Source organism: Carcharhinus amblyrhynchos, chromosome 18 (genome assembly GCF_965287045.1).
Source record: "Carcharhinus amblyrhynchos chromosome 18, sCarAmb.v2.hapA, whole genome shotgun sequence".
Lineage (NCBI taxonomy): Eukaryota > Metazoa > Chordata > Chondrichthyes > Carcharhiniformes > Carcharhinidae > Carcharhinus > Carcharhinus amblyrhynchos.
The window spans coordinates 30,720,884-30,747,154 of NC_137341.1; the positions used below are offsets into that span (position 1 = coordinate 30,720,884).

The 26,271-nt window shown below is 42.6% G+C and overlaps 1 protein-coding gene across 1 annotated transcript in view; it reads right to left on the bottom strand.

Annotated features, from left to right (window-relative positions):
• Positions 1 to 26,271, bottom strand: part of LOC145354966 (netrin-3-like) — a 229,564-nt gene that overhangs the window by 115,432 nt on the left and 87,861 nt on the right. The window contains exon 3 of the mRNA XM_080206665.1: positions 19,578 to 19,766. Coding sequence (XP_080062791.1) covers positions 19,578 to 19,766 — 189 coding nt within the window. The remainder of the gene's footprint in view (positions 1 to 19,577; positions 19,767 to 26,271) is intronic.

Sequence of the window (26,271 nt, forward strand, 5' to 3'; positions counted from 1 at the left end):
GAAGAATATTTAATCAAACTCTGTCAAGCCAGACTTTGAACTGGCTTGTACAATTAGATTCCATTAACACATTGGCCCAGGAAATGTGTGTGATGATGTGCTGAGAGACACACAGCCTGGACTTTTACTGTTAACTCCATCATTGTTCACAGGGTCAGGGAGAAGTAACATGAATTGCATGGCCTTGACTGTGTCAGGTTGGTAATGCATCTGAGGTGTCTGGTTTCCCTAATGATGCAGGGAGTTCAACCAGCCCTTGCAGGAAAACTAGAATTTCTCTTACAAAGGATATTAAAATAATTTTGTGATTCTAATCTTTAAGGTTTAGGTCTCAAGTGTTGGTCAACCATTTAGTTAGTTAGTTAGAAGGTATGCCTGGCTTTTCCACATTTACCATTAGTGACCATAGTTTCCTAATCACACCTGCTGTTCCTGCATCCAGATATGTAAGGCCATTCACAATCTCACACTTGACAGTCTACCTGAATCTCAGTCTAGTTTTGGCACATTCCCATTGCGTGTCCAGCAGATAACCGTCAGGCTGATCACAAACTGATCTTAATTATTTTGCAACTGGCATCTGAGCTTCATTCTGTGGTACTTTTGGAGAATTCAGTACTTGATTGAAATACCATGGAGAGATTAAGTTCACTGCATTCATATCTCAAGGGACTCAGGAGGTGAAGATGCCCATTGGAATTTGTAAGATTCTGAAATGAATTGTCAAAACTGATCCAGGCAAATTGCTCTTCATGATGAGAGATTCAAATATCCTGTAATGCAAGTTTAAAGAGAACTAAAGTTTCAGAGTCCTGTGCAGTGTGATAGGAAACTCAGGTAAACAGGCGAAAAAATTGACAGCTGCAGACAATACCCTGTGAGACTGGTGGAGACTGACCAATTATTGGACACTGACCAACAAGTGGAAATTGATGATAAATAACAAAGGAGACAAGAGCTATTCTGGGTAATTATAGAGCAGCTAGTTGAAAATCTCTGATTGGAAACATTTCGGAAAACTTCAGTAAGAATAAAATTGCCAGCTATCTAAATAAAGAGAAAGTAATTGGATGGCAGCAGTAAAACAGACAATCAACATAGCTGAGAATTATTGGAGGAGGTACAGATGGTTGTTGCAGTGCATGAGGTGTGCATGGACCAGAGGAAAGCCTTTAACAAGGTACCAGATGGGAGATTACTAGAGATGATTAAGCAACAGGAAATTAGGGTGAGGATAGAAACTATATTAAACATTTGTTGGAAGGAAAATAGTGGACAGCAGTCGTTAGGCAGTTTCCTGGTTTGGGTCAGAAGTCAATTGTAGGGCCAAACTCGGGATGGCAGCAGGTTCTTTTCTATTAGTGGACTGTCAGACTTTTACACCAATTTGAATGTATCATTGTCACTTTTTTCTGATTACCATATGTTTAAAATTTTATTCCTATATCTCTTTAAAGTCAAATTCTCAAAATGCATTGATGAAATCTGAAGTTGTTTTGTCTGACTGTTGGTATATGCCATCAATAGATTACATGTTGGTGTGACTTATTCTATACAGACATTTTCAGCCATTCACCACCTGATGTTTGGGCAGGGAGTCCATTCATTCAGTACGTTAAGGTTATAGTTGGATCAGGAACAAAGTACATGACTGGGATGTAAGGATCACTGACAAGGTCAGCATTTTCTGCCTATCCCTAATTATCCCTGAATGGAGAGGCTTGCCACACCATTTCAGAGGGAAGCTAAGAATCAATGATATTGAAGTGGCTCTGGAGTCACACACAGTCCAAACTAGTGAGGAATGCCAGATTTCTTCTAAGGACATTGTTAAATCCGATGAGTTTTTATGACAATTACAATGGATTCATGATCACTCGCTTTTCAATTCCAGATTGAGTGGCTTAATAAGAACTAGGAGCAGGAGTAAGCCATCTGGCCCTTTGAGCCTACTCTGCCAATCAATAAGATCATGGCTGATCTATTCATGGACTCAGCTCACTTACCTGCCTGTTCACCGTAACCCTTAATTCCTTTACCGTTCAAAAATGTATATATCCTTGCCTTAAAAACATTCAATGAGGTAGCCTCAACTGCTTCACTGAGCAGGGAATTCCAGAGATTCCACATTTTTTTTGAGGAATTGACGAAGATGATTGATGAGGGTAGAGCAGTGGATGTTGTCTACATGGACTTCAGTAAGGCCTTTGACAAGATCCCTTATGGTAGACTGGTGTAGAAGGTGAAGTCGAATGGGATCACAGGTGAGCTGGCAAGGTGGATACAAAACTGGCTCCGTCAAAGAAGACAGAGGATAGCAGTGAAAGGGTGCATTTCTGAATGGAGGACTATGACATGTGGCATTCCTCAGGGATCAGTGCTGGGACCTTTGCTGTTTGTAATATATATAAACGATTTGGAGGAAAATGTAACTGATTTGATTAGTAAGTTTGTGAACAACACAAAGGTTGGCGGACTTGCGGACAGTAATGAGGACCATCAGAGGATACAGCAGGATATAAATCAGTTAGAGATTTGGGCGGAGAGATGGCAGATGGAGTTTAATCCGGCCAAATGTGAGGTAATGCATTTTGAATGGTCTAATACAGATAGGAAAGATATAGTAAATGACAGAACTCTTAAGGGTATTGATAGGCAAAGGGATTTGGGTGTACAGGTACACAGGTCACTGAAAGTAACAATGTAGATGGAGAAGGCAGTCAAGAAGGCATACAGCATGCTTGCCTTCACTGGCCGGGGCATTGTGTCTAAAAATTGGTAAGTCAAGTTGCAGCTTTATCGAACATTAGTTAGGCCACACTTGGAATATAGTGTTGAATTCTAGTCACCACACTACCAGAAGGATGTGGAAGCTTTGGAGAGGGTATAGAACAGATTTACCAGGATGTTGCCTGGTATGGAGGGCATTAACTACGAGGAGAGGTTGGAGAAATTTTGCTTATTCTCATTGGAACGATGGAGGTTGAGGGGCGACCTGATAGTAGTCTACAAGATTATAAGAGGCATGGACAGAGTGGATAGTCAGAATCTTTTTCCCAGGATGGAAGAGTCAATTACTAGGGGGCACAGGTTTAAGATGCATGGTTTAAAGGAGATGTGTAAGGCAAATCTTTTACACAGAAGGTGGTGGGTGCCTGGAACTCATTGCTGGGGGAGGTAGTGGAAGCGGATACTGTGGTGACTTTTAAGGAGTGTCTTGACAAATACATGAATAGGATTGGAATAGAGGAATATGGTCCCTGGAAGGGTAGGAGGTTTTAATTAAGTCGGGCAGCATGGTCAGCGCAGACTTGAAAGGCCGAAGGGCCTGTTGCTGTGCTGTAACTTTCTTTGTTTTTTGTTCTAGATTCACAACCCTTTGGGTGAAGAAGTTCCTCCTTAACTCCGTCCTAAACCTGCTCACCCTTGTTTTGAGGTCATGCCCCCTAGTTCTAGTTTCAAACCAGCCCTGAGCCATGTTTGGATCCTGATCTGGATCTCTCTTTAGATCACTTGGTGTAAGCTGGTCTTATATGTTGCTCGATTCAATCTGCCTCTGACTGGAAATAGGTTTTGTGTTTGCCTCATGGGTCCTTTCCTAGGATAGCTTTTGCTTGGCCAAGTCTCTCTGATCACCTTCTCAGGCTAGGTCCAATCCAGCTTGACATCCTCTGGTTGAACACCCCACCCCCTCCCAAGCTGCTGAAACAGGGTTTCCATCATGTGCCTCTCCCTCATTGACTCGTAAACTAATCCCACATCCCAGATTTACAGTTTGGAACTGTATTGGCAATGAGTGTAACAAATTCTGTCAGTCTTTCCAATGTAATCTTGTACAATAAGGCTGAAATCTCAGGGGATTTTTTTTGCTTACATACTTTTTAAATTCCCCTCATTTAGCTGGAACAGAGCATTTGAAGGAAACCCCCAGACTTGGACTTTACAGCTGCTTCTTTCTGTGCAGCTGCCTCACAAGCCTTTATTCTCATTTCTATTTTCCATCAGAACTTTGTCAGGAGATGACACAAAAAATGTATTAGAGGCAATGGTGGAATAGTGGTAATTTCACTGAATTAGTCATCTGGAGGCCCAGGTTAACATCATGGTCACAAGAGTTCAAGTTCTAGTACAGAGACAGACTCAGATCAGGATCCAGAGACAAGCTCAGATAGAGTGAGATCAGGATCCAAAGACAGATTCGGATCAGAGTGAAATCAGGATCCAGAGACAGACTCAGATCAGAGTGAGATCAGGATCAAGACCCAGACCAGCCCTGTGATCAGCATCCAAGCACAGCTCTGGGGCATTTATTAAACTAGACAAGTTAGTTGGAAAATCAAGGAGCTGGTTGTTCTAGGGTCTGTGGATTTGGTTTCATGTCTCACACTCCATTAAACTTTCTGAGCTGCTCCAATAAAACATTAAAACATTCCTGCAGCATTATCTAAGAGAGCCTTCTTTAAATACAGCACCTACAAGTCTGGAAGAACAACTCTCATTTTATTTGTATTTGTAAGATGGAGGAGGGTGGATAAGAGATTTACTAGATTGATACTGGAATGAGGAACTTCAGTTACTTGGAAAGTCTGGGATTGTTCTCCTTAAGGCAGAGGAACTTAAGAGGTGATTAAGCAGAGATGTTTGATATCATGGAAAATTTTGATAAACTGGAAAAAACTATTTCCAATGGCAGGAGGCTCAGTGTCCAAGGGACACAGGTTTAAGGTAATTGATAAAAAGCCCAGTGGGGAGATGAGGAGAACTATTTTTACACAGCAAGTCATTGTGCATCATTACTCTGCTAGCTCCAAGGATCTATTCCAGCCTCCTCGCATTTCTCATCTACATGTTAACCCTCAGTAACATCATACAAAATCACAACATTAGTTTTCACATGTACACTGATGATACCCAGCTCCATCTCACCACCACCTCTTGCCACTCCTCCACTGTCTCTGAATTATCAGCTTGCCCATTTGGTACACAGTACCGGATGAGTAGAAATTCTCTCCAATGAAGTACTGGGAAGCAGAAGCCAATGGAGTGAATTTTCCCATTCCATGTGCTATGGGAGTCACAGCGCGCAAGGGGCAGGCCATGGAAAAGTCCATTGACCTCGGGTGGGATTTTCTAATTTTGGGGCAAGCGCAGCCCAAAAATCTCACCCAATATTTTTGGTCCCCACTCCAAACTCCATTCCCCCGCTTCCGACTGCATTCACCTCCCTAGCTATATTAAGAGGCAAAGCCAGTCTGTTCACAATCTTGGTGTCATATTTGATCCCAAATTGAGCTGCCGAATACATATCCACACTGTCAATAGGACCACCCATTTCCAGCTCAGTAACATTGTCCAACCCCACTGTCTCAGCCATCCACTACTCAAACCACTGTTCATGCCTTTATTAGCTCCAGACTTTTCCACATCTGGCTGGTTTTCCACATTCTACCTCCATAAATCTGACATCATCCAAACTGTGCTGTCCATGTATTCACTCGCACCAAATCCTGTTCATCTGTCACCTCAGCTGTGCTGATTTACATTGGCTCCCATTACGCAATATCTCAATTTTAAATTCTCATCCATGTTTTCAAACCTCCCCATAGCTTCACCCCCCCCATCTCTGTAACCTATCCAGTCCTCAAAACACTCTGAGATATCTGTGTTCCTCTAATTTTGTCTTCTTGACTATCTCTGATTTTAATTGCTGCATCAAAAAGGTAGCTCACCACCATCTTTCCAAGAGTAATTAGGGATAGTCTGGTCTAGACAATGACATCCATATTCCCATGAATGGATAAAGGAAAAAAAAACATTGGTGGCTTTGCTTTCAGTTGTCTGGACCCTCAGATGTGGAATTTCTTCCCTAAACTTCCCCACCTTGCTTTCCTCCTCAAAACTTTGACCATGATTTTGGTCATCTGACCTGACATGACCTTTATTGGCTCAATTGAACTTTCCTTTAGAGCTCTCCCATGAAATGCCTTGGGTTGTTTTGTTACTTAAAAGGCATTATATAAATACAATTATTGTTGTTGTTCTGATCTGGAACAGAGCATCTGAAGATGCTAGTAACAGGTTCAATAATAACTTTCAAAAGGGAAACGGACAAATACTTGAGAAAACTTTGTGGAACAATGGGAAGGAACAGGTGAACTGGAACTCATTGGATAGCTCATTCAAAGAATTAGCATGGGCAACTGTGGCTGAATGGTCTCCTTCTGTGCTGTATAATTGCATGAAGGCAGAAGATTTCAACGAATGCCGTTGAAAACTGGAAGATTCAAATTTGTGACCATTTAAATATCTATCCAAATGTTGTTATTTCTCAGTAATTTCAGCACACAGCAGGTACATACACACTGCATCATCATGGTAACTGGTATACACACATGCACACACTGCATTACCAGAATAACTGGGACACAAAAACACAAACACAAATATACACTGCATCACTATGGCAATGAGTACGCACACGCTACATCACCATAGTACTCGTCCTTGGGTTACCCGTGTGAGCGGGTATTGAGCAAATGTCTGCTTGTCTGTTCGTCTAGACAACTCAGTGTCTGGGCATCTGAGTGATTCAATGTCTGGGTGCCACGGACGACTCAGTGTCTGGGTAGCTCGGTGTCTGAGTGACGGAATGCCTAGGTGTCTGAGTGACTGAGTGTCTGGGTGACTGAATGTCTGAGTATCTGGGTGACTGAATGTCTGAGTTCTGGGTGTCTGGGTGACTAAGCGTCTGGACGACCGAGAAGCAACTGTGAAACTGGACAACTGAGTCTCTGGGTGTCTGACATGTGCAGGAATTTAGTTTGTTTCCTCTTGGAGTTCTGTGAACATCCAAGTGTAAAATAGGTGATAAGTAACTTAACGTGACATTAATACCATTGGTTTGGAAGGAGACAGATGCTAGCTGATTCAGAGTTGGGCAAACCTCACAAATTTTCTTAGAGCTGATATCCTCTCAGTATAAAATGCAAAGATTGGGGCCTGTTCTGGGATCAATCAGAATTATTCACTTTGGTCCATTTCTCTGACTGAAATCGTAGAACTTTCAGCTATGGAAAAAGTACAAATTTAAGAAGAAACTCAAATGGGTGCCACAAATAATATCAAGAAACTGAAACAAACTTGAAACAATTCCAGTTTGTTGGATCGATGTTTGCAACCTAGAATCTTTCCACACGTTCCATTTCAAACTCCTCATCTCAGATGTCAGTTTGTTCTCTTTAATCAGCATTACAAATAAACACAAGTGCATGGGACTCCTTGTTGTTGTTTGCCCACCCAGGCTGTGTTCCAGATATTAAACAAAGTGAACACCACTCTGCCTCAAAGTTACAGGATTTTATTCAAGCAGCATTAATGTCTGGAGCAGAATTTCTCACTGTTTGGTTTGCTGGTAAACTCCATCTGTTCTGTCAGATTCCACTACACAACCATTACCAAATCTCACACACTTTAAATTTTTCTTGTATTTGTTCCGTTGTTCCCCTATTCGGAATCTCACTTGGAGAGCGATACCAGTTACCAATCCTATCTCACAATGAAAAATAAACCCAGGCTTTCCTGACCACCAAGGCCAGGAGGCCCATTATACACAACGGCAGGTGATACGCAACAACAGCAGCTTATATTTATATAGCACCTTTAACATGGTAAAAAAACACTGAAAATAGATTTTAAAGGGATCTTTTGTTAGAGGTAAGTAAGGTAGCAAGACAGAGAGGGTTAGGGCGGGAACTTCAGAGCTGAAGAATCTGGGCAATTGAGGGCAAAGCCATCAATGGCGAGATGAAGGAAGTCATGAATAACCCTGGATTCCAAAGCACTCTTTCTTCCATGCATTTAACCTTCTAATCTGTTTCTCAACAGTGAGGCAGGTCAAGGATTGAGGCAATGGAAAGCTGGACTGATGCCAACTCCAGTAGATTGTGGAGCTTTGAAAAAGCTCAGCATTACTGACCTGCCTGACCCCACACATTTCAAACCAAGTTCAAACCCCCTCAGTTCCACTGACCACCAACAGGTTCCCCTGATCCCATCTCAACCAGCCCGACCTCCCTTAACCCCTAGTGCCCCTCCTCAACTGATCACCAGCCCCACAAACAACACCGCAGATGGTATTAGTGGGCTACACAGTGCGGTGTATCTGAAGTTAATGAGCTTCACGTAGATGCAGATGGAGCTAATGTAATTGATAAAGAATTTGGCACCTGGAACAGGAGAAACAAGAGAGGTGATAATCTCTGAGGGTTCACTGCCAATCAGCAATCATTGTACAATAAAGGGCAGGAGTCAGCAGTCAAGGATAACTCAGAGATTCATTTAATTCCCAACGTCTGGAAGTTGGCTGATTCTGTGGCTATTTAGTGAGAATGCGAGGAATGGTAAAATTCACAGCCTTAGGCCAATACACCATAACAAACCTTTAAAAGTGGAGAACACAGGTGAAGGGCTGGACTTAGACTATAGCACACAGCACATAGCAAGGAGATTGCAGCACGTACACTGCAGCACACAGACCGTAGCACACAGACCGCAGCACACAACAAACAGGCAGCACACAACAAACAGCACACAGACCATAGCACACAATAAACAGACAGCACACAGACCGCAGTGTGCAGCAAACAGACAGGACACAGACTGCAGACCACAGCACACAACAACAGATAGCACACAGACTGCAGACCACAACATGCAGACTGCAGCATGCAGCAAACAAACAGCACACAGACCGCAGCACAGAGTGCAGCACACAGACCAGAGCACGCAGAGCGCAGCACACAGAGTGCAGCACACAGACCAGAGCACGCAGAGCGCAGCACAGTGTGCAGCATGCAGCAAACAGACAGCACACTGACCGCAAACTGCAGCATGCAGAGCGCAGCACGCAGACCGCAGCACAAAGATCACAGACAACACACAGACCACAGCATATAGACAACAGACCGCATTGCTGACCTGCAGACTGCAGCACACAGACCACAGACTGCAGCACACAAACCGCAGCATGCATTCCGCAGCACACAAACTGCAGCATGCATTCCGCAGCACACATATCGCAGCACACAGACTGCAGCATGCATTCTGCAGTATGCATATCACAATACAACAGACTACAGCACACAGCCCGCAGCACGCATACCACAGCACGCAGTGCAAGGCATACTGAACACAGCAGACACAGACCATGGCACACACGGCTCAGCATCACACAGCAAGCAGACAGCAGTACACAGAACACAGCACACAGTTACACAATTTAGATACTGTGACTAAATGTTTGAGTTAGAGACTGGATGAGGAGTGTGAATTTTAATACAGTGTGGAAGAAGGAGCAGGATAAAACTACAGGAAATGCTACTAATTGAAACCAAAGAGAAATGTTTTGAAGAAACAGAGTGGAGTGAAGTTCATGGAATTAACAACTCAGGGAACCTGATTTGAGGCAGTTGGGAATTTCAAATCTGGAAATTGACCATAAGGAATTACCCTAAAATCCCAAATACTTCCTTGTAACAACCACATATTTATAACGCCTTTAACCTAGTTAAAATGTCCCAAGATTCTTCACAGAAATGATTATCAAACAAAATTTGACACTGACCAGGTATGGAGATATTAGAACAAAGCTTGGTCAAATAGGCAGGTTTTAAGAATTGTCTTAAAGGAGGAAGGTGAGGTCAAGAGGTAAAGAGATTTACAGAAGGAATTCTAGCTCTTAGCGCCCAAGTAACTGAAGGCACAGCCTTCAATAGTGAATGATTAAAACTGGAGATGAGTAAGATGCCAGGTTTAGAGGAAGTTACAGATATATGAGAGGGGCCAGCACAGTATTCAAGGATGTAAAAATCAGGTGAGTAGCAGCTGAAAAGCTTCCCCAGTAAAACACAAGCAAAAACAATGAAAAAGTCACTCACGGAAGAAATAAACATGGGTATAAAAAGATAGCAAGAAGAAAGAGAAAGAGAGAATGTGTGTGTGCAAGTAAAAGAGAGAAAAAAAATCTGAAGAGTATCCTGACCCCAGCAATAAATTGTCAGGAATGAGTGATCGAGTAATGACGCAGGACACCATTTCTAAACACTTTTCCTCTCAGTTTCTGATCTCCAGCTGTGCATACCTATAGCCCAATGCCATTTAGATTCAACAGATATCCTGCACTTCGCACATACTAGCTCGCAAGTCTCAAAATTTCTTCCAAGTTTTCCAAATTTTTCTAAATCCTTGAGCCAATCTATTTTACTTCAGGACAATACAGGATCCTGGTAGAGTACTGCAAAACCCCAGCACGTACTGGCAAGTATATATTGGTGCAGCTGGTGTGAAGATGGGAACTGCAGAGTGTAGCTTCACAGTCATCTCCCACCCTGCAATCAGATTAACGGCTGTTACAGGAACCCCAGTGTTATTAATTTCAGCACATCCATCTGCCGAGTAGCTGCACTGGGTACATAGTGACTGGCTAGCTAGGAATGAGTTACAGGCTGGAATCTAATCAAGGGGTTCAGGGGTTTGCATATAGCAGACACCCAGCAGTGAATTAAGTGCTTGAATTTAATAAATGGATTTGAAGGAGTGTACATATAGAATATCTTGGGGGTTAATAACGGGCTGGAATCTAAACAAGGGGTTCAGGGGAATGGAGTTTATAGATAGAATAACTGATGTTAGGGACTACGATGTTGTGGCCATTAGGGAGACATGGTTAGAACAGGGACAGGAATGGTTGTTCCGGGGTATAGATGTTTCAGTAAGAGTAGAGAAGATGGTAAAAGAGGTGGAGGAGTAGCATTGTTAATCAAGGATAGTTTAATGGCTGCTGAAAGGCATTTTGAGGGGAATCTGCCTACTGAGGTAATACGGGCTGAAGGTAGAAATAGGAAAGGAGCGGTCACGTTGTTAGGAGTCTTCTATAGGCCCCCAAAGAGTAATAGAAATGTGGAGGAGGAAATGACAAAGCAGATTATGGATAGGTGCGGAGGTCACAGGGTAGTTATCATGGGTGACTTTACCTTTCCAAATATTGATTGGAACCTTTATACGTCAAATAGTTTGGATAGGGCACTTTTTGTGCAGTGTGTGCAGGAGGGGTTCCTGACACAATATGTGGATAAGGCGACAAGAGGTGGGGTCACATTGTACTGGGTACTGGGAAATGAACTGGGCCAAGTGTTAGATTTGTTTGTGGGAGAGCATTTTGGAGATAGTGACCACAATTCAGTGTCTTTCATTATTGCAATGGAGAGGCATAAGGTCACATGGCAAAGGCAATGTTTATAATTGGGGTAGGGGTAATTATGATGCGATTAGGCAAGAATTAGGGGGCATAAGATAGGAACAGAAACTGTCATGGAAAGGCACAAATAAAAAGTGGAGCTTGTTCAAGGAATAAATTCTGCGTATCCTTGATAGTTATGTCCCCATCAGGCAGGGAGGAAATGGCCGAGTGAGGGAACCATGGTTCACAAAGGAAATTGAATGTCTTGTCAAGATGAAAAAGGGAGCGTATGTAAGGATGAGAAAACAAGGTTCAGTTGGATTGCTTGAGGGTTACAAGGTAGCAAGGAATGAGTTAAAAAAAGGGCTTAGGAGAGGGCATGAGAAGTCCTTGGTGGGTTGGATCAAGGAAAACTCCAAGGCTTTTTACTCTTATGTGAGATATAAAAGAATGATCAGGATGAGGTTAGGGCCAGTCAAGGATAGTAGTGGGAACCTGTGCATGGAGTCAGAAGAGATAGGTGAGGTGTCGAATGAATGCTTTTCTTCAGTGTTCACTAAGGAGAGGGGCCATGTTTTTGAGGATGAGAGTGTGATACAGGCTGATAGGAGGTAGATGTTCTGAGGGAAGACGTATTAGCAATTTTGAAAAACCTGAGGGTCGATAAATCCCCTGGACCAGATGGGATACATCCTAAGATACTTTGGGAGGCAAGGGTTGTGATTGCGGAGCCTTTAGCTTTGATCTTTGGGTCCTCACTGTCCACAGGGATTGTGCCAGAGGACTGGAGAGTGGCAACTATTCCTCTCTTCAAGAAAGGAGGTAGGGATAACCCTGGTAATTATAAGCCAGTTAACCTTACTTCGGTGGTCAGTAAGTTAATGGAAAAGGTCCTGAGGAATAGGATTTATGACTATTTGGAAAGATGCAGCTCAATCCAGGATAGTCAGCACGGATTCATGAAGGGTAAGTCTTGCCTCACAAATTTGATTGAATTCTTTGAGGAGGTAACTAAGTATGTAGATGAAGACAGAGCAGTTGAAGTTGTATACATAGATTTTAGTAAGGCGCTTGATAAGGTTCCCCATGGTAGGTTCATGAAGAAAGTAAGGAGGTGTGGGATAGAAGGAAATTTGGCCGATCGGATAAGTAACTGGCTATCTCATAGAAGACAGAGGATGGTGGTGGAGGGAAAATTTTCAGACTGGAGGCCAGTTACCAGCGGTGTACCACAGAGGTCAGTGCTGGGTCCTCTTCCAAGTCATTGATAAAAATCACAAATAGCAGACGGGGCTGAAGGGGGTGTTTGTAAATTTGCTGATGACACCAAGATTGGTGGAGTAGTGGATGAGGTGGAGGGCTCTTCTAAGCTGCAAAGAGACATTGATAGGATGCAGAGCTGGGCAGAAAAGTAGCAGATGGAGTTTAACCCTGATAAGTGCGAGGTGATTCATTTTGGTAGGACAAACTTGAATGCGGATTACATGGTCAACGGCCGGGTTCTGAGGGATGTGGAGGAAAAGAGAGATCTTGGGGTTCATATCCACAGATCTCTAAAGGTTGCCACTCAAGTGAATGGAGCCGTGAAGAAGGCTTATAGTGTGTTAGCGTTTATTAACAGGGGGTTTGAGTTTAAGAGCCATGGGGTTATGCTGCAACTATACAGGACCTTGGTGAAACCATATTTGGAATATTGTGTGCAGTTCTGGTCAGCTTGCTATAAGAAGGATGTGGAAGCATTGGAGAGAGTGCAAAGGAGATTTACCAGGATGCTGCCTAGTTTGGAGGGTAGGACTTATGAGGAAAAGTTGAGGGAACTGGGGCTTTTCTCTTTAGAGTGGAGGAGGATGAGAGGCGGCTTAATAGAAGTTTACGAGATGATGAGGGGGATAGGTAGCGTGGACGTTCAGAGACTATTTCCTCGGGTGGATGTAGCTGTTACTAGGGGATGTAACTATAAGATTCATGGTGGGAGATATAGGAGGGATGTCCGAGGTAGGTCCTTTACTCAGAGTGTGTTTGGGGTGTGGAATGCACTGCCTGCTGTGATAGTGGAGTCAGACACTTTAGGAACTTTCAAGTGGTTATTGGATAGCACATGGAGCACACCAGAATGATAGAGAGTGGGATAGCTTGATCTTGGGATTTGGAAATATAGAACATAGAACAGTATAGCACAGTACAGGCCTTTAGGCCCTCAATGTTGTGCCAAGCTATGCCCAAACCCAAGATCAAGCTATCCCACTCCCTATCATTCTGGTGTGCTCCATGTGCCTATCCAATAACTGCTTGAAAGTTCCTAAAGTGTCCGACTTCACTATCACAGCAGGCAGTCCATTCCACACCTCAGCCACTCTCTGAGTGAAGAATCTACCTCAGTCATCCCTCCTATATCTCCCACTATGAACCTTATAGTTATGACCCCTAGTAACACCTACATCCACCCTAGGAAATAATCTCTGCACGTCCACTCTATTTATCCCCCTCGTCATCTTATAAACCTCTATTAAATTGCCTCTCATCTTCCTCCGCTGTAAAGAGAAAAGCCCCAGCTCCCTCAACCTTTCCTCATAAGACCTGCCCTCCAAACCAGGCAGCATCCTGGTAAATCTCCTCTGCACTGTCTTCAATGCTCCCACATTCTTCTTATAGTGAGGTGACCAGAACTTCACACAATATTCCAAATGTGGTCTCACCAACGTCCAGTATAGTTGCAGTATAATCCCGTGGCTCTTAAACTTTAACCGCCTGTTAATAAACGCTAACACACTATAAGCCTTCTTCACGACTCTATCCACTTGAGTGACAACCTTCAGAGATCTGTGGATATGAACCCCAAGATCTCTCTGTTCCTCCACATTCCTCAGAACCCTGCTGTCGACCCTGTAATCCGCTTTCAAGTTTGTCCTACCAAAATGAATCACCTCGCACTTATCAAGGTTAAACTCCATCTGCCATTTTTCTGCCCAGCTCTGCATCCTATCAATGTCTCTTTGCAGCCTGCAATAGCCATAGCTCAGCGCAACATCGAGGGCTGAAGGGCCTGTACTGTGCTGTACTGTTCTATGTTCCATGTCTGGGGGTGTGTTACAGCTGAAATCTAATTGAGGGATGCAGGGTTTATGGGTTTACTTGTAGAATAACAGATATCTGCAAGTGAGCTATAGGCTGGAATCTAATTGGAAGTTCACTTGGTGGTGTTGTTCATTGGAAATGCAGTGCAGTCCAGGAAATGTATAATTCTGAGATCCATTTCATTTTTTATTGTATGTATATGCTGCATTTGTGCAGCAGAAAAACTCAGCATTCCAGTTCATATAAGAAGGTACGTAAAACTTTTATGTGACAGCTATAAGGAAATCAAAGAAACTTCGATATAACACTTCAAAAGAGAGTACTGAAATTAAAAGCTGATATCATCCTGGTTATCAGAGGTTCTTTGTCAGGACTGGTCTGTGCTCAGTTACTGGCTGGGATTTTCCAGCCCCACTCATTGCTGGATCTTCTGGTCCTGCCAAGGGGCTTTTGGCTGGCCCGCTACATCCCTCATGGTGAATCCCACTATGCAAGGCCAGAAAATCATAACCACAGAGTAGACTTTTCCACCCATCCCATTGGCATATTTTGCAGAGTTACAGACAGCACAGGATTGACTGGCAGCGGGATTTTCTGGTCCTGCCAGTGTCAATGGGGTTTCCTGTTGTTTATACTCTCCACCACCGGACAACCCATAGCAAGGCACTGCAGTTGGCTGGACTGAAAGATCCTGCCGGCGAGAACAGGTGGTAAGTCCAACCTACGGTTTGAACACTCCGATAACACATCACATTTCAAAGTGAGTTGAACATTGCTTAAGATTGCTGGACTGGGTGAGCTGGTCATGTCCTGCTCAATGATATGAAGGAAAGGAGTGTAAATGACATTTTCCCATGGTTTTAGACAACCTGACTTGAGCCAGTCCATTTGATTGACATTGTGAAAGGATCTACGTGAGAGTGTTTTTGATATCTATTAATTAGTAATTGTTTGATCCTTTAAGTGGATTTGATTTAATAAAAATAAAGCTATTAATGATTCCCAAGGCTATTTTTTAGAATGCTTCCAAGAGGTGCTTTGCAGCTTTTGTGAAATGACAGCTGTAAGGATATCAAAGCAACTTTGAAATAATACTTCAAAAGAGAGTACTGAAATTAAAAGCTGCAAGATTGAGAAATATTCAGTGATGAACCTATGTAATATTTACCAAGGGTAAGGGACCCGTGTCCAATACCGGTCTTGGGTCACTGTCTGTGTGGAGTTTGCACATTCTCCCCCGTGTCTGCATGGGTTTCCTCCGGGTGCTCCAGTTTCCTCCCACAGCCCAAAGATGTGTGGGTTAGGTTGATTGGTCATGCTAAATTGACCCTAGTGTCAGGAGGATTAGCAGGGTAAATATGTGGCGTTGCAGGAATAGGGCCTGGGTGAGATCGTGGTTGGTGCAGACTCGATGGGCCAAACTCCTTCTGCACTGTAGGGATTCTATGATTCTATGATATTGCACTGTCAGTTACTAGCATATATCTGAAAGTAAAGTAACTTGGCACAGATAACAGGAGCGAGATTTATTAAATCAGGCTTAGGCAGCAAGTACAAATAGGAAATAATGGTTCGTTACATGTGTCAAAAATGACAGGTCTCACTCAAGAATACACTGGAAGAGGTGTGTTTGTTTAATGGAAATGTTCAGGGCAACAATGGCATATTAAATATAAACTGTAAACTTAACCTGGCTAACTGAGTTTCATTCTGATATTGTAATGAATAAAACTCATAATTGCTAAATTATGATGCTTTAGATTATTAAACAATAAACTCGGAGTAAACTTTTTATTTTTTATTAACCTTTGTGTCTAATTTTACCTGCAATGACTAACAAGTAGGAATTAGTTGCACTCCAGTTAGCACAGTACTATGTTCCTGTTGTGCTGAGGTTGGCTTGTATAATGATTAACATAATTTAGACCAGGTTATATAGCTTCAATCTAAAGGTGAGAATTAATTATATTCATAAACATAGGGATTTCAACCCAATTTTGTAATATGTGCTTGTTAGAAGGGGAGTGGGGACCAGTACTAACTCCTTTTTTTTTGATTTAGTGTTTATTTACAGCCAGGAGGCTGATAATGGACTTAAAAGTTCAAATGACATAGTCCCTTTCCCTAAGTGACTTTGAAAATAGTGATCCATAATGCCACAAAATGGTTTCTTCCAGTCTTATTGCACTCAGCACAGAAGAAGCAATGAGACACACTGTGGAATGTAACTAGCACCCTGACATTTTAATCAGCAATAAGGCATGGTCCCCAATTCTTTGAGTCTTCTTACGTTGCTTATTAGAGAGATTTGCCCAGAAACCAAGCCTGAGCAATACAGGAATTTTACAGTCCTGATTGTGTGATTTCTTAAAACTGCAAAACCAGGATTGAAAAATTCCACGCTATCTGTTTGTCTTGGGGTGAGTGATCATTGTATGGTGGAGTTTCTGGTGCAGATGGAGGAGGAGAAAGTGGGTTCCTGGACACGCGTCCTTTGTTTGAACAGAGGGGAGTACGGAAGGATGAGAGAAGAATTGGCGAATGTTGACTGGGGGAGCGCGTTGGAAGGTGGGTCTGCTGAGGAACAGTGGAGGATCTTTAAGGAGATCTTTCTTGGTGCTCAGCAGAAATTTATTCTGATGCTTAAAAAGGACCGTAGGAGGAGAGGTAATAAGCCGTGGATAACGAAGGAGGTGAAGGAAAGTGTTAAATTAAAAGTGGAGGCATTTAGAGTAGCTAAGAGTAGTGGGCGAGAAGAGGATTGGGAGAGGTTTAAATGTCAACAGAGATTGACAAAGAAGTTGATAAAGAAGGGTAGGAGAAACTATGAAGCTGGGCTAGCGCTTAATATAAAAAAGGATAGCAAGAGTTTTTATAAATATATAAAAAGGAAGAGACTGGCTAGGGTGAACGTTGGACCCTTAGAGGATGAGAGGGGGGACTTAGTGGTAGGGGATGGGGAAATGGCTGAGGTCTTGAATAACTTTTTTGTTTCGGTCTTCACGGAGGAAGACGTGAATAATTTGCCGGGTGTTAGCGATGGAAAGGTGGTAGGACTGGAGGGTCTCAATGACATTATTGTTACTAGAGAGGCGGTGCTCAACAGACTGGAGGGACTGATTGTGGACAAGTCCCCAGGACCAGATGGAATGCATCCGAGGGTTCTGAAAGAAATGGCGGAGGTGATAGTGGATGCCTTGGTGGTTATTTTCCAAACGTCGCTGGATTCCGGGGAAGTGCCGGAAGATTGGAAAGCGGCTAATGTTACGCCGTTATTTAAGAAGGGTGCCAGGCAAAAGGCAGGGAATTATAGGCCGGTTAGTTTAACGTCTGTTGTAGGTAAAATGTTAGAATCCATCATCAAGGAGGAAATAGCAAGGCATCTTGAGGGGAATTGCTTGATAGAGCAGACACAGCATGGTTTCGTTAGGGGGAGGTCGTGTCTGACAAATTTACTGGAGTTCTATGAGGATGTGTCTAGGGCGGTGGATAGAGGAGAGCCGGTGGATGTGGTCTTTCTTGATTTTCAGAAGGCGTTTGACAAGGTACCTCACAAGAGGTTATTGCAGAAGGTAAGGGGGCATGGAGTTGGGGGTAGGGTGTTAGCGTGGATAGAGGATTGGTTGTCAAATAGGAGGCAGAGAGTGGGGGTTAATGGGTGCTATTCGGATTGGCGGTTGGTGACTAGTGGAGTGCCCCAGGGGTCGGTGCTGGGGCCTCAGCTATTTACCATTTATACAGATGATCTGGAGGAGGGAACCGAGTGTATGGTGTCGAAATTTGCTGATGACACCAAGATTGGTGGAACGGCAAATTGTGCGGCAGGTGTGGAAAGTCTGCAGAAGGATCTAGATAGGCTGGGCGAATGGGCCAGGAAATGGCAAATGGAATTTAATGTTGGTAAGTGCGAGGTGGTCCACTTTGGTAGGAATAATGGTAGGAAGGACTATTACTTACGTGGCGAAAAACTGCAGCAGGCAACGGTGCAGAGGGACCTCGGGGTCCTTGTGCATGAGTCGCAAAAACCCAGCCTGCAGGTGCAGCAGGTGGTCAGGAAGGCTAATGGGATGCTGGCCTTCATAGCGAGGGGGATTGAATATAAAAGTAGGGAGGTCTTGCTGCGGCTGTATAGGGCATTGGTGAGGCCGCAGCTGGAGTACTGTGAGCAGTTTTGGTCGCCGCACTTACGCAAGGATATTTTGGCCTTGGAGGGAGTGCAGAGGAGGTTTACTAGGCTGAAACCGGAGTTGAGGGGGCTGAGCTATGAGGAGAGGCTGAATAAACTAGGCTTGTACTCGTTAGAGTTTAGAAGAATGAGGGGAGATCTCATTGAGACATATAAGATGATGAATGGGATGGATAGGATAGAGGTGGAGAGACTCTTCCCGCTCAGAAAGGACAGTAGGACTAGGGGGCACAGCCTCAAGATAAAGGGGGGGCGGTTTAGAACGGAGTTGAGGAGGAACTTCTTCACTCAAAGGGTGGTGAATCTCTGGAATTCTCTGCCCGTTGAGGTGGTGGAGGCTGCCTCGCTAAATATTTTTAAGACGCGGGTTGATGGGTTTTTGATAAGCGAGGGGATTAAGGGTTATGGGGAGAGGGCGGGAATGTGGAACTGAGCCACGACAGATCAGCCATGATCTTATTGAATGGCGGGCAGGCTCGAAGGGCTAGATGGCCTACTCCTGCTCCTATTCCTTATGTTCTTATGTTCATTCCTTTACAATGCATAAGTATCTACCAATTTGTATTAATATACCTTTCAGAGTGAAAGTTTATGTCAAACAAATCCCGTCTGTGTTTGTCTGTCTGCCTATGTGTCACAGAATCATAAAATCCCACAGTGCAGAAGGAGGCCACTTGGCTCATCAGGTCTGCACCGACCACAATCCCACCTAGGCCCCATCCCCCGTAACCCCATGCATTTACCCAAGGTAGTCCCCCTGACACTAAGGGGCAATTTAGCATAGCCAATCTACTTAGCCTGCACATCTTTGGGCTGTAGGAGGAAACCTGGCACCCGGAGGAAATCCACGCAGACATGGGGAGAATATGCAAACTCCACACAGACAGTGACCCAAGCCAGAAATCAAACCAGGTCCCTGGCGCTGTGAGGCAGCAGTGGTAACCACTGTGCCACTGTGTCACCCATCTGTCCATCAGTGTCTATCAATCCTTGTGCCTCCGAGTCCACTCACACATGTGTAGGCCCATATGATTGCAGCCTGGACATAGTCCTTTGGTTGGATAGAAAGTCCTGACATACCTCTGCATGCCTTTCGGTGAGTAATGACTTTGGTGAGGTCTCGGTAAAATCCTTCCTTACAGTAATGGCAATGTCGACCTGCAGTGTTGTGCCGACAATTTAGGCAAACACCTCCACTCTTTCGGCCAGAAAGTTTGTACAGCTCCATGTTGAATCGACATCTCCGGGCGTGCAGGTTGCAGCTACAAGCTAAAGAAGAAAAAATAAGGCTTGTGTCAAAATCACTTTGAGACATATGGAGGCGATTTGGACTTTATTCAATCTCGTAGTATCCGGCAATACATATCAAGAGAGATGATCTAATGTCAGCCAAAATTACTCCTAATGTCTAACTAAAGAAAAAGGATGAACTCAAATTTATATAGTACCTTTCACATCCTCAGAATATCAAAGTGATTCACAGCCAACGAAGTACATTGAAGTTTAGTCACTATTATAATGTAGGGAAACATGGCAGCCAATTTACACAGAGCAAGATCCCCCAGAAAGCAATGGGAAGGTAATCTGTTTCAGATGGCGTTAGTTGGGGGATAAATATTGGTCAGGGCAAATCTTAATAAAAAAGAACACTGCAATATTGGCAGACCTATACTAAAGAAGTGTTGCACTGGTGAATGGCAGTATTGAGGGTGTGCTGCACAGTTGGAGGGGCAGTACTGAAGGTGCATTACACTGGTGGACAAGTAATATTGCATTGTCAGGCAGGTAGTAATGAAAGAGCATTGAATTGACTAAATAGCAATACTGAGGAAATACTGAAAGGTCAGCGGGAGTGCTACACTCAGGGAGGTATTGCTGAGGGAGTGCCATCCTATGTGTGACAAATATGTTATTTTTAAGTTTGTTTTATTTTGGGACTCTGTTAATTTAAGGTAAAATAGCAGTGACAGAGGTCATGTGACCTGCTCTAAATGCTGCTCAATAACAAACCTGGATGACCTGGTTGCTATGGGAGGCCCAAATGGTCTTACTGGGAAGAAGGTGCAAGATAATGTCATAGATATTTGCAATGAATGAGGGTCTCCAAAACGCACTGGAAGGCGTTAGGAATGCTTAGCTTTATAAATGGTTATACTTTTACTGTATACTTAATTCCAAGATGAAATGAAGTTCGGAGTTTAGAAGATAGTTAATTGGCATTTTTACCTCGCTACAAGCCCATATGATTATGTGGAAATGGGCCTTGAAAGGGAACAGGCCATAGGAAACGGTGGGAGCGCATGCTCGAATTGAAGAGACCAAATTTGTGAGAATTTAAACAAAGTTGGACAATTGACTAAACTTTGGTCTTCAGGGTAACCCTTTGTGTAAGTAAGCTCAGAGTACCACAGTGGTTAGCACTGCTGCCTCATAGCACCAGGGGCCCGGGTTCAAATCTGACCTCGGGTAACTATGTGGTGTTTGTATGTTCTCCCCATGTCTGCGTGGGTTTCCTCCGAGCGCAGGGTAGATTGATTGGCCACGCTAAACTGCATCTTGGTGTCAGGGAGATGAGTGGGTAAAATGCTTGGGGTTATGGTGAGATTGTTGTCAGTGCAGGCTCAATGGGCCGCATGGCTCCTTCTGCACTGTAGGGATTCTATGATTCAGAGAGTAGACATCATCTGGCTGGAAAAGTGAAAAAGGAAGCACGCCAGCGGGAGCTAAGAATAACTTTGGACTGATTCCTGGAGAATGAATTCCACATAAGGAACAAGGTATAATCATGGGGAACAATTTTGGTTGTTTTAAAAGTTAAATGGGGGAATCTTTTTCTGCAATTTACAGTATAAGTTGCCTATTGAATAGTGTTTACACGACAAAAAAGTCATACAGACTTGAAATGTTAACTCTGTTTCTTTCCCCATAGATTTGCCAGACCTGCTGAGCTTTTCCATCATTTTCTGTTTTTATTTCAGATTTCCAGCATCCACAGTACTTTGCTTTTATCTTAGTGCTTATACAATGTGGCTTTTAGTTTGTTTAATATAGCAAAAGTCTTAAAACTTTAACTCTTATTGTGTGATATTTTCAGTCAGTCATTGGAATTCAAATACCTTTTTTAAAAGTTATCTGTCTGTACAGGGATCATCACATGTAAGAGAGATTGTGCTGAAGGAGCACTCCACAGTCAGAGGGGTAATACTTAGAGAGTTTTACACTGTAGAACAGGCAGTGCTGAGGAACTGCTGCAATGTTGGAGGTGCTGGCATTCAAATTAGAAGTTAAACAGAAGCTCTGTGCTCTCAGATGGACATAAAAGATAATTTTTCATTATTTTGCAATCAAGTTAAGGTTGTTAGCTCTGATGACTGAGTCAATAGTTATCCCTCAACCACCATCTCTTAAAAACAGATAATTTAGTTGATATCAGCTTGGGGACCTAGCTGTATGAAATTATCTGCTGTGTTTCCTACAATAAAAAAAATTACACTTCAAAAGTACTTAGTTGACTGTTATCGCTTTGAGACATTCTGAGGTAATGAAAGGTGTGATAGAATTCACACAATCAACATGGTTACTGCACAGAAAGAGTTCATTCAGCTTGTGTCTGTGCTGGCTCTCTGAAAGAGCAATTGCCCCCTCCCTTGACTTTTCCTTGTAGCCTGGCATTTTTTTCTCTTCAGATAATATTCCCTTTTGAAAGCCATGATTGAATCTACTTCCATCACACTCTGAGGTAGTGCATTCCAGTTTCTAACCACTTGCTACATCAAAAGGTTATTCCCCATGTCGCCATTGCTTCTTTTCCCAATTACCTTAAAGTGATGACCTCTGGTTCTCAATTCGTTCACCAATGGGAACAATTTCTTCCTATCTACTCTGTCTGCACCCTTCATGGTTTTGAACATCTTTAATGAATTTCTTCACAACTTCTCTCCTCCTGGGAGAAAAGCTCAAATTTGTCCCATCTATCTATGCAGCTGAAGCTCCCTGGAACTATTCATGTGAATCTCTTTTGCAGCCTCTCAAATGCCTTTCCACCCTTCTTAAGATATAATGCCCAGAACTGGACATAAAGTTGAGGCTGAACCAGTACTTTACAAAGGTGGTCAGAACTTCCTTGCTATTTATGAAGCCCAGGGTCTGGTAATGCTTTATTAACAGCTCTCTCATCTACAATCACTTGTACATGTATAGCCCAGGTTCCTCTACTACTGCACCCCTTTACATTGTATCCCTTTTTTTTATCTTGCCTTTTTCCATTGTTCCTATCAAAATTGATCACTTCAGCCACGATACTCACATCCTGTGAATGAACAAATTTAAAAAACTGCTCGATACAGTGTGAATATATTGATCAATATATTATTCGATATAATGCTCTATATACTGCTCAACATACTGCTCAAATGCTGCTCATATGGTACTTAATATACAATTTATTATATTGTTTGATATACTGCTTTATATATTTCCAAATGTACAGCTCAATATACAGTTCAATAAACAGCTGAATAAACTACTGAATATGATTTGATTTATTATTGTCACATGTATTGGTATATACTGAAGAAAGTTGTTTCTTACACTCAATACAGACAAATCATACCATTCATAGCGAAGGAAATGAGAAATGAGAGAGTACAGAATGTAGTGTTACAGTCATAGGTAGGGTGTAGAGAAAGATCAACTTAAGGTAGAGGCATTGGTGGGATTTCTTAGCAATGGTGGGGGCATGGGGGGGAACAAGGACAGGTTGTTGGTGATCTGGACACCTAAATACTGGAAGCTCAACAATTTCTACTTCATTCCCACTGATGTAGACAGGGGCATGTTCTCCATATTTTGCTTGCTATAATGTTAAAAGTACTGCTTGATATATTGTGTGAAAGACTGCTCAATATAGTATGATATACTAATAGAGCTCAATATATTTCACCATTCACTATTGGATATAATGCTTGATAGACTGCTCGAATATACTGTTCAATATGCTACTCAATACTTAAGCCTAATATACAGCTTAATATATTACTCAATATACCACTCAGTATATTGCTCAATATTCTTATTAATATATTTCTCAATAAGCTGCTGATTATACTGCTCACTATACTGTTCAATATACTCCTCAATACACCCTTCAATGGACTGATCAATATAAGAACATAAGAAATAGGAGCAGGAGTAGGCCATCAAGCCCTTCGAGCCTCCCCCGCCATTCAATAAGATCATGGCTGATCTGAAGTGGCTCAGTTCCACTTTCCCGCTTTCTCCCCATAACCCTTAATCCCCTTGCCTACCAAAAACCTGTCCACCCGTGTCTTAAATATATTTAGCGAGGTAGCCTCCACCACTTCAACGGGCAGAGAATTCCAGAGATTCACCACCCTTTGAGTGAAGAAGTTCCTCCTCAACTCCGTTCTAAACTGCTCCCCCCCCCTTATCTTGAGGCTGTGCCCTCTAGTCCTACTGTCCTTTCTGAGCGGGAAGAACCTCTCAACCTCTACCCTATCCATCCCCTTCATCATCTTATACGTCTCTATAAGATCCCCCCTCATCCTTCTAAACTCCAACGAGTACAAGCCCAGTCTATTCAGCCTCTCTTCATGTATAATGCTCCATATACTGATTTATATATTTGCCAAAATAGTGCACAATATACTGCTCTATTTACTGCACAATATGTGCTTTGTGATTTGATACAGGCTCAATATATAGCTGAATATTCTCCTCAATATATGCGTCAATATGTTGCACTGTTTTCTGTTCAATAGACTGCTCAATATCGTGCTCACTTTCTGATCAATATACTATCATATGCTGCTCAATCTACTGTTCAAAATACTGTTCAATACACTGTTCAATATCAACTTCAATATCCTGTCCAATACACTGCCCAATATACTGTTCAACATACTGTTCAACATACTGCCCAATACACTGCTCAATATATTGTTCAATATATTGCCCAATATACTGAACAGTATATTGAACAGTATATTCAACAGTGTATTGGGCAGAGTATTGAAATATGTTTGAACCGTATATTGAACAGTATGTTGTGCAAACATATTTCAATACACTGCCCAATACACTGTTGAATATACTGCTCAATATACTGTTGAATATACTGCGCAATACACTGTTCAATGTATTGCCCAATATACTGCTCAATATGCTGCCCAATATACTGCTCAATATGCTGCCCAATATACTGCTCAATATGCTGCCCAATACACTGCCCAATACACTGCTCAATAGTCTGTTCAATATAAACTGTTCAATAGACTGCCCAATATACTGTTCAACGGACAGCCCAATACAGTGATCAATATATTGCTTGATATACTGTTCACTATACTGTTGAATACACTGCTCAATACAGTATTCAATATACTCTTCAATACACTGATCAATACACTGATCAATACACTGTTCTGTATACTGCCCAATACACTGATCAATATACTGCCCAATACACTGTTCAATATCCTGATCAATACACTGTTCAATACACTGTTCAATACACTGTTCAATACACTGATCAATATACTGCCCAATATACTGATCAATATCCTGTTCAATATACTGATCAATACACTATTCAAATACACTGTTTACTATACCGCTCAATACACTGCTCAATATACTGTCCAGTATTGTTCTATGTGTTGATCAATGTGTTGCTCAAATAAATTGTTTTATATGAGGCTCAATTTACTAATCGATACATTGTTCAATACACTGCCAAAAATGTACAGTTCAATATATTGTTTGACATACTGCCCAATTTTTTGCTCAATTCACTCTTAAATGTACAGCTAGATATAATGATCAATATACTGCCCAATGTACTTCTCAATATACAGCTGAATATACCATTCAATATGCTGCATAGTAAATACAGCTCAATTTACTGCTCAATTTACTGCTCATGTATTGATGTACTGCTCAATACCCTGCTACTATGCAACTTGGTATAACGCCTGAAATACTGCTCAATGTACTGCTACATACTCTGCTCAGTGTAGTATATATTACAACAGCCCAAATAGTGTTTTATATATTGCTCAGAGTGTTTCTGGTTGATGCATCAAGCTTGTTAGCATGGTGGGTGGTGCAGAGTGGCCAATCTGCTTGTCACCTTTTGCTTTCAGCCCTCATTGCTAGCTAGCAGTATAACTATTGAAAAAGAGAACCAAGTGCGTAAGCCTTTCTTGCCAATACGTATCCTCTTTATCAGCAAGTGCCTCCCCATGCAACATAGATCAACTGGATCCCTCACAGACCCAGGCTAAACTACAGGGGACTTGGAGGAGGCCTGCATCCCAATGCATGGCATACAGATTCACCAGCATGATTATCTCTTTTGTGCCCATAAATGAGGCCCCATGCTTTGGGTAAATAGTCCTACTACCTTGTGGATGTCTCAGGAGAGAAGAAGGCTAAGGAAGTAAACCCTGACAGAAAATCCAAAATGGAATCCCATTGGCAGTTTCATCTGTCATCCATCAGATAATTTTCCAACAGCTCCTTCAGTAGAGCTAGTACCAAATGGTACAATTTTCATTCTTTCCTTTGGACAATACTCACAATGTTGAAGAGGGGACCTGATGCTGAGCAAAACAAAGCCTCCATAATCATTGCCCAGACATGCGCCCTGGAGAAGACATGCCAGCTTTGTGGGTAATATTGTCATAACATGGGGAGAAACAGTTACCGGTTATAAGTTCTTGCCTGATTTGCAGAGAACACAACTGCCAGGGGT